Source organism: Cibotium barometz, chromosome 56 (genome assembly GCF_041138505.1).
Source record: "Cibotium barometz isolate CiBa-2024 chromosome 56, ASM4113850v1, whole genome shotgun sequence".
In the NCBI taxonomy this organism is placed as follows: domain Eukaryota; kingdom Viridiplantae; phylum Streptophyta; class Polypodiopsida; order Cyatheales; family Cibotiaceae; genus Cibotium; species Cibotium barometz.
The window spans coordinates 30,678,847-30,688,800 of NC_141101.1; the positions used below are offsets into that span (position 1 = coordinate 30,678,847).

At 40.7% G+C, this 9,954-nt stretch overlaps 1 protein-coding gene across 2 annotated transcripts; it reads right to left on the bottom strand.

Moving 5' to 3' along the window:
* Positions 1–651: 651 nt before the first annotated feature.
* Positions 652–7,079, bottom strand: LOC147607117 (uncharacterized). Of its 2 annotated transcripts, none has more exons than XM_086791149.1 (3): positions 6,759–7,079; positions 1,794–2,005; positions 652–1,378 (listed from the first exon to the last, which is right to left on the bottom strand). In XM_086791149.1, the coding sequence occupies exons 1-3, from the start codon at positions 6,906–6,908 to the stop codon at positions 697–699; spliced, it is 1,044 nt and encodes a 347-aa protein (XP_086647275.1). In that variant the 5' UTR covers positions 6,909–7,079; the 3' UTR covers positions 652–696. The 2 variants fall into 2 exon arrangements, with proteins under 2 accessions (XP_086647275.1, XP_086647274.1); XM_086791148.1 differs by having other exon boundaries at positions 652–1,423.
* Positions 7,080–9,954: the final 2,875 nt, after the last annotated feature.

Here is a 9,954-nt window from a genome sequence, read left to right on the forward strand (position 1 = left end):
CGAGCTATATCAAAAGGATAACATGATAGCTTTCGTATTCAAGCATCTCTTCTCTTTGGCTCATTATGCCAGTCACCTTGGCTCGATATTTATTTCCCAACCGCCCTTGACCAGAGGTACATGTGGTACTCAGGATTGTGAATCATGGCTACCTATAACCAAGATGAGTGACTATTGGGCCCTTGCAAATGATCCTTATTCGACTAGATGTCACAAGCAACATAGTTCTTTATGGACCTCTTCGAAGAGATCTCATGGTTCATAGACTTATGTATAGGACTCTGTAGGCACTATATTCCTCAACATAGAATCTTGACAGCTAGCCAAGCCTCAAATTAGGTGCTCATAATGTTACACCCAAAATGGAGCATCTGGATAATTTTGTTTGTCTTCTTTGATGATATTATGGTTGTGCTTGTATGAGATCTGGTGTCATTTACTCTTGTTCTTGTTAAGTTTGGGAAATAATTCAAACTTCCCATTCATGTGTAGACATGACTTATATGTATAGTTCACTTTGAGCTCAAAATTATGAGCTCAGTACATTTTGTTAGAGAGCTTTACTTGGTGCTACAAGACACATTCCATAGGAAACAACAGGTGTAGAAGAAAGCCTCCTTGTTTGCAATACAGCATTGGTATGCAGCTGGTAGCAAATAGGGCTTGCGCGATGTATGTTTTCCAGGTCAAGGGGCCTTACCCGGATTGTTCCCAGACCTTCCCAAGTCCTTGCCTTGTGGAATCTGGTTGTGAAGCTTGCTGAGATTGTTCAAAATGTGCACCTCTAGTATTTATAGGTGTATTGGCGTTGGCCACAACAGGCATATATGCTGCTGAGGCTGACTGCATGGCATTCTGAGAGTTGTGAATATTTTCATCTTGGTCTTCACTGTAATGCTGAGGGTTTTGGCGATTTTTTTGAACGCCTTTTTGAGGCTCTCTTGAGCCTTGCGGATCACTTGCACTTGTTGCATACTGTATGGTTTTCCCTGCACTGGTAGTGACATTCACCATCTGTAGGCTCCTGAAGTCCTTATTAACTGCAGTCCTAGCATAAGCAGATTTTTGAACCTTAGTTTTTAAGGCAGGTGCTGTATTCTGTTGTTCAGTTGAGAAGACAGGCTTTCCAATGGAGTATCCTTGAGAAGCCAGGGCACCTTGGGTATCACTGATATTCACTGATTCCGAATAGCCTGGCCCAATACTACTAATACCTGTGGAATCCAGAGTCTTTCTGATGGAAAATACCTGGACATTGTATGCAATCCCAAGAATAGCAGTTGTAAAAGAAGCGAATGCTGCTCCTGTGAATACTCCTGATTTTAGAATGAAGCATCCACTAGAAAGATTATCAGATGCGTCACGTCTGTCATTGATGCTGGCGCCAGCAATGAGCAGCAAGAAAGCTATTGAAAAAGTTATCCTAGAGCAGGTGTACATGATTGTATCAAAGATTTGTCAAAGTATCATTTTATTATGTGTATGTGAGAATTATTTTCAATATGGTTTTACTTTTATTATCCTAGAGCAGATGTACATGATTGTATCAAAGATTTGTCAAAGTATTATTTTATTATGTGTATATAAGAATTATTTTCAATATGGTTTTACTTTTTAGGAAAAGTGTTGTGTCCTGCTCAGTGATGCGACAATCTGTGTGCATTTCAGTGCTTCTGCAGGTATTTATTTAGTCAAATTTAACACCAATATGTAGCCAATCAGTGGGATCATTTTTTTGAGAACAATTTTTATAGTTACTCTACTGGACGAAGTCATAGTTTAGGGTTATATACCAAGAGAGAGTTAAGAAGCTGATGGCGAGTACAGTAGGCGTGTTCTTTCCTGAAGGGTCATTTGATTTCGATTCACAGCAGATGCAGCCTCCTAGAGAATTCGATATTATCTGAGCTATCAGAAGTGCAATGGCTGCAACCAATCCCAAAACCAGGGCAGGACTTCTTGAATGTGCACACTCACTGGCTGACAAGCGTGTGACATTACTCTCCTGGAGAACAAAGTCGCTCTTGTTAGTTTCATCAAGAAATGAAACAAGGTGATCTTAAAAAGATTGCGACATGCCAGCAGACTCTAGCTCGAGTGATAATGCCCTAGCCTGCCGACGTGTAGGTCTGGGGTTCAAACCCTGGCGCATAAGAGAGTAGTATGGATATGATTAAACTTAGAAAATACAAACAAAGATCATGACACACATTTCGTTGTCATGTGCATGCACATGTACATGCTAATCTCAGGACTAATCCTAGTGTGCAACCAAATAAAGAAGGATTAAGAACCAGATAGAACCAGGATTTTGGAGCATGGATGTGCAAGTTATGGCAAGTGATGGACTGGAGTGGACATGATGACTTGTTGGCTGTGTTGGCTGCATTAAAACAGGTCGTGTACTTCATTAGTGATATTGGTGTCCAGGCGGCTGGCCTACCAGCAGTCGGCCAGATCTCTAGCTTTTTCCAAGGCCTATAAAAGGCACTTCTACTATTCATTCACTCCCTCTTGGGTGTGGGTCTAGACATAGGACTAGTGTTAGGGTATTCTACATTTTCCAGAAGGTAGCCCATGGCTGCAAGGATTCATGTACCTTTTTGTACTATATATGATATACTGAATTTCCAGCGATCTCTGTCTCTCTACTCTCTCTTCTGTTTGTGTTTCTGCATCAGCATGTTCTTGGTGGTGTTTAGGGCTGAAAGAAGACTCCTAGAGCTTCCGCGTGTAACATTTGTTTTCCAAAGCATCACAAGCATGTTGATGAGATGGTCTTTATAGCCTTTTTTTGCCAGAAAGAAATGAGCAGCTATTTGTAACATAGCATGCGACATACCTCCATGTCTTTACGGCACAGTGGCAGGTGTACAGGTTGGGCAGCAGCAGCCACAGATTGGGCAGCAGTAGAAAAGAGAGAAGAAAGTAGCAGATCTCAAAACATAACACATACAATTAGTCCTAAATCGAATGTATTGTACTGTGTACAATGAAAATGTTACAACTGAACTTCAAGTACAAAATGTGATTGAAAATGTTGATCCCAGATCTCAGCCCAATACAGTGCTGTAGATCTCCCTTGGTTAGCCTTAGTCGAGAGAAACGCTCTACAGAGGCTTGATTGCTTGATGGAATATGAGATGAGATACTGGTCCGCCTGAAGAGGACAAGCCCACGACCATGTAAATGCTGGCCGACTGCTGCTCCTGCCAGATGTACAGGTCGGGTAGCAGCAGGTGCAGGTCAGGCAGCAGTAGAAGGGCAGCGTTGGAGCCATGTGGCAGTCACCAGCATTTACATTGTTGTGGCCTTGTCCTCTTCAGTCCCACTTCTCCTCTACAGAGGAGAGGCCGACTGAGCATTTGGGGCCCTATATATAGCATGTGTGGATATTCGGTATTCAATCTCATATTCCATCTAGGGATCAAGCCTCTGCAGAGCATTCTGTGGACTGAGGGCTGACCAAGGGAGATCTACAGCAGTGTGTTGGGCTGAGATCTGGGATAAACATTTTCAATCACATTTTGTACTTGGAAATTATTTGTATCATTTTCATTGTACATGATACAATACAGTGGATTTAGGATTACTTGTGTATGCCCTGTTAAGAGGTCTCAATCGCATCAATGCATCTCGTTTTCCAACCTCCGACAATCTCCCATACGGCATCCACAAAGGTGTTAGAATTGTGCATCTCAGTGTTTTGGGGCTTTACTATTTATTTGGGATTTTACTGGATTTTCTTCTATTTATTTGTCCAAGGCCAGTCGGCCAGGTCTCTACTCCACTATTTAAGGAGTTCCCCATTATTCACTCCTTCATTCACTTCCCTTGCACATAGTTCAACATTCAGTTGCTGGCCATTGCCATTGTAAAGCTTTACTGCTGTTATAAAAGGTGATCTTGTCCAACTCTCTCAATCTCCTCTGCACTCTCTCATATGTTTCTGTTTATGCTTCCGCCTGTGCTTTCTCCTTCATGGCATCCACAAAGGTGTGGTGGGTACGAAAGGAAGTTGCAACACCAAATCCAAGGGTATAGTCTGCACTGTCCCTCTGTGTTAATGCAGAAGCTAGGAGTAACTTTTGCAAGAGACAACATTCACTTCGGATCTTCATTGCAAGAGAGAGAGAGAGAGAGAGAGAGAGAGAGAGGGTAAGTAATATTAATGTTTATCATGGATAGTATGTACATGTAATCAGCAGATAATCCTGTGTAGAGAGAGAGTAGAGAGAGAGAGAGAGAGAGAGAGAGTACACAAGATTGGGTCCCAAATAACTCTCTTAAGGGCCCCCATCCGAAGGTGTATTTGCTTGCATTGCTGTAGCTGAATCTGGCCCACAGATTTGAGCATGACTTGCTTTTAGATACCCAACACATTATGAAAACAGAAGTGGCCCATTTCCGCTACCTTCTGAACGAGGGGTTTGGCCTTCTTTGACAAGTTATAGAATATGATACTAAGAGATCTGTTGCAAAGAGGCATATATAGATAGACTCACAAGAGGTTGAAGGAACTAGAACCAGGCACTTGTCACATCATTCTTTAGGAAAGTTGGCGAGTGTCAAGTTAGAGAGCAAACTCCCCACCCCCCCCTTTGCCTTTTTCTTTTTGTGCTTTGTATTTCTTCGGTCCTCGCATGAGGGATCAACTAATAGAAGGATCTTTTCTTGGAAAAAAAAGTGTCGGAGTTAAGAGAGAGACATGCTAAGGAGGAGACAAGGGGGCATATTTTTTTTCAACTCCCCCTTGTTGCCAATGAGGTGATAGCTCAAGTGGTGAAGGTGTTTGCCTAGGACCAAGAGGTCATGGGTTCAAAGCCCCCCTTGGTGCTTTCTCGACGGTACACCATCTCTCAAAAAGATGAGATTCACACACATCTAACCCCATTGTTCCAATGGAAAACAAAGGGTGAGCTCACAATCCTCATCGAGGTGCATTTGGCCAAGATACACAAAAGTCTAACATCCACCTTGTGACATTAACATGCTTACCTCACCTCACATATTATGTTTCTATCTTTTGTCGTGATAGCTTTAGGCATCTCCTTGCTTCTAGAGATAGGGACATTGCATACCATTTTGGGTCTCATAGGTCATTTTGTCAACCTGCAAACACTAAAAAAGCTTTCTTTTATTCTTTGCATGCATGCCTTAAAGCCTGCACCTGCACGCATGCATCTTGCAGGATGCATTCGAATCCTCTCTGATGTTCTGAGCACACACTGCACGATGAGGTAAGATGGGTCTTTAGACCGCTTGGTAACTCTATAAGAGCACCACCGTTGACTGTCGGCCATTGGTAATGGTTGATGGTTTTTTAAAGGCCATTTGCATTTCGTTTTGAGAGAAAACAAAGAGAACAGCGGAATTCTTAGCACAAACATACTGAAAACACAGTAAATACCTAAACTAGTACAGAGAAATGACCCAGCATATCAATAGCTAGCACTAAAACAAAAAGTTTGTAAAGCAAAAGCATGACATGAGAAGTCCGACCTGCACATATGCAGCCGACTTGCAAAATGTAGGCTTATTTTAAGCCTTCCCCAATCCCATTCTTCATCATTTGTTGTAGATTTCAGCCATTACTGTCCAGCCACTTTATTACCATGTGGAAGGCCCAAGAACATCAGCAAACTGGCAGTGAAAACAGCAAGATCAGACCCCGTTCGGCTGCAGCCAGCGTGCAGAGGGTCATAGAGACTTGGATTGTAAGTTGGACAAATTTCTGCAGTATTTTCAATTTCGGTTTGTAGGCTGCAGCCATAGCTTTGACAGGCTTGTAAGGAGACCTTGTGACACACATCGCTCTGGGTGGACAGCCTCTGTGACAAACAGGGCATCAGATTTTGGAGTAAGAGCAGTGAAAACTGGTGCAAATGGGCCAGAAAGGCACTAGAAAAGTGCCTCCACCCTAGCATATAATTGGACCAAGAGATATCCAATAGCAAGAATGAAAAATGAGGAGGCTGGGGGCCTATATATAGATGCAGAATACTTATTTGGAAGACCAGTTTATGGAGTCAGCCAATTATTTTCTCCCTGTTTTTGTCCTTTAAAAACCTCAATTTATGTGTACTAGGATGTGCACACTTCTATAGCACCTTTCTGGTCCATTTGCACCACTTCTCATTGCCGAAATTGTCACTGAATATCTCTTGCTCCAAAATCTGAAGTTCAACAATGTCCTAGTGTCCAATTGTCTACAGTAACTTTTCTGACCATATGCAATGCCTCCACTCATAGATGGGAAATAAAAAAGAGATTCTGGTCTAGCACAATAGTTTCTCACACACAATGCCTCTCACTTCAAAATGATAGATGCAGTTCTTTCGAGCTGAGTAGGGTTTCGACAATTCGATATAGCGAGAACTGCACAGTCAAAAACTCTACAGCTTGTATAGTACCCTAGTACAAGCTAGAAACCACAAAGTGATTCTAAGGGTTGTTCTTGAAGAAAATAATTCTGGTTAATCAACAGAGCAAGGGGTGTTGGGTCATGGAAGGCGGACATGCGAAAAGACACTCAAGCAAGGGCAAGCCAAAGACTGGTGACATTTGAGCCCTTGGGATTTTCTCAATATGAGCTTGTTTTGTCCGGAAAATTTCTTGACACAGCAGCATGCATAAGGTGCACTAAGATGTGAATGCACTGCATAGTTTGTTCAACAGAAAGGTGAATGCACAATATAAGGTATCTTGAAGGTGCAGAATTTGGGTTCTGGAAGGAGGCAGGGTAAACGAGGACATACCACTACTTTTTTCCCTTCTGCAATGAAGCCGAGCAGGCCGGAGAGGAAACCAAGAAAGGCGATGGAGGCAAGGAGAAACGCCCGGACTTCCATGTCTAGGGTGCCGCCTCCTGCTGCTTCTGCTGATGATCTATGTTGAGGGGGGAACATGCTTTTTGAGCTTTTTCTTAAGCGATCCAAGCGTCTCCTGCTGGTTAGTGGTGGTGGCGGTGGTGATGCTGCTGCTTTGAGAGTGGCTGCGAAGTCTCTGCGAGGACACCAGCCTGGGTTCCTGCAGCGTCATGATGATGCTCATTTGATGTGTGTGTGTGTGCGCGTGTACCTTTTCATGAGATGGGATGCAAGCGAAGAAAACAGTTATCGTTACACAACGCAACTTCAATGGCACTTTTCATCTAACTACTCTATATCTATTTTTCATTTTCACTATCATCACCTTCAATATCTTCAATATCAATAGAAATGTCTTTCTCTTTAACTATTTCTTTACCCTGTGTATGTGTTTGCTTTTCCTCCAATTATTTCAATTGTTTGCTTATTTGTCTTATATAAATTCTCTACAATTTCATCTTCATTAAAGGCATACCTCAAATCGTCAACTTCATTCTCATCACTTTTCCATCTATTCATGAACCAATCTAATCTTGGATGTGAAGCATCAAAATTATGTTTATTAATAAAAATATCAAAGATATCTTTCATTGTTGTGTTGGATGGGTATACCATTGTCCTCCATAAAGCATCTACTTTTTGAAGCTCCATTCCTCTTCCTTGATATGGAGTTATCCAATTAGAAGATGGGTAATACTTTCTTGTCTTGATCATTTTATGAATGGTGGTGTAGAAATTATTCCCTAAAGGATGCTTTAAATAGAACTTACAAAACATCAATACTCTATCAAAAATGTTAGTTAGAGTAAGACAAACTTTGTTCTTCAAATCATCTGCACCATTGCATGTAAATTTTTATTCCCTTAGTAATATCTTCAGCACTAATATTATGTTCTTCTGCCTTAATGCTCTACACATTACAATCCCACCAATGGGATTATTCTTATCCCATCCAAGATACTTTTTAATGAGTTTATTAACTGTAATTATTGACTTCGCATGAATTCTAATGACCATTTGATAGTGTAAATGGAAAACTGTGCCTCCTCTTTCCAATGAGCAACTACCAACAAGGCATTCTTTTGTGATAAAATCATGAAGATTATTTAGTATTGCTTCATCAATCTCACTACAACCTAATGATATAGTTTCCTAATGAATGTTGCTTTATAGGCCTACAGGTCGCGAGAGCCCCTGGACCTCGTGGGGTGCATTACTAGAAAACTCTAGGTAAAAATCACATGCGTTCAAGAGGTATTTAAAAAACCCCTTAACTAAAATTTTTCCCCCAATAAAACAACTCCTCTTTACTTATAAACTAACGGATTTTTTTCTAAAGTTGAATTAAAAATCCCCTCTTATTAATGTAATCCTGTTAATTTTTCTCAATGTATATAATTAAAAAACTCCTCCTGCTGAACTCACGTGGTACACTAACATTTTTTAGGTGAACCCCCCGAGCCTTGGACATAGCATCGACTGTCAGAAAACAACTCAAAAAATAATCGCCAAACAGTAAAACTATTAAAACATGGAAGAATCGAAAATGTGCATGAATACCCGAGCAAATGAAAAAGATGAAAAGGCAAAAGATCTTCTTCACGCTAGCGGCCTAATAAGGGATTGACTGTGCTGGTTTATCTGATGTTGTAGAGATCATGTTTTGTAGGTTGCACTGTAGGTCGGCGAGAGCCCCTGGACGTAGCTTCGACTGTCCACTAGCTGATGCGTGCTTGGCAGGAACTCAATTTGCAAGCAGCAAGAGGAGCGATGGATTGGCAGTTGAAATCGATATGCGGAAGCGAAAAGGTGTGTGGGTAGCCGTTCAATTGTCTCATTAAGGTTTTAGAAATGCCTTGAACAAAAAAGAGATCTGATTGGCTAATTAATCAATTTATATTTTTTACAAACTTTGGCCCCCTTTTCACTATTCCATCTATTCTTCATTTTCACTATTCCCATGCCTTACACATGGCGGGTTCTTCTGCCCCATGCCTTACACATGGCAGGTTCATCGCGCAGAAGAAAAATTGCACGACGTCGTAGGTTCATGGAAAGGAAGAAACAACTTTGGCATAGGCTTGGGAAGAGAGTGAGGGAACTTTCAAAAAGTGAGCGGAGCTGTGGATCATTTACTAGTTTGTTTAAAGCTTGCTCTCCTCAATTCATGTATTTGCTCTCTTTTCTTCATCCACGTGTAAAATTGGAATTCTTTCCAAGACACAAGTGATATATTTTAATCAACCTTAATTTTGGCAAATAAAAATGTAAAATTGACTGTCAAATTACTAACATTACCTGATTGCTTGAAAAAAGTTTCCACTGAAATGGCTAACAAACCTTTAATTCAAAAGCTAGAAGGCTAAATTTGGAAAACTTTGGGGATTGCAAGGTTTTTTATAACTATAACCTCTCAAATTCTCAAAAATTTCAAACCCTCAAGCTTAGTTTTGTAGGTATTTTTTAATTAAGGAGTTGGAAATGCACTACACACACGTTCTTTTCTAGGATTGATTACAGCCCACCCACTATTTAATAAAACTAGATCGATTAGAAAATACAAGTGAATAAAGAAAACTTTCAAGGGGAAATTTTGGTTAAAAACAATTGTCATGTTCCTGATGGTTTAAGCATATAAAGTGTGCTCAAGACAATCTAAAGTCCAACTGGCTTGATAGCACTTACGTTGAAGAGCTTTAATGTGCAGACTATGGAGAAATAAAAGTTGTCATGGAAATCGTCCCTTAGATGAGATAAATACGTAATTAAATAAATGAAATGGAAGCAACTTTTTGGTGGATGCATGGACATGTTATGATCCTCTAATTTAGTGTGGATCAGGAGATAATGCTTAATGTTTGGGCTTAGAAGAACTGATTAGAGCCATGTTTGTTTTGATCAAATGTGAATGGCCATGATGTGAGTTGATGTGGATCGATGTAAGGAATGATGTGAAGTGATGTGGATTGATGGGAAATGATGTGAATGAATGTGGAAATGATGTGGGATGATGTGAATGAATGTGGAAATGATGTATGATGATGTGGGATGATGTGAATTGATGTGGAAAAATGTGAAATAATGC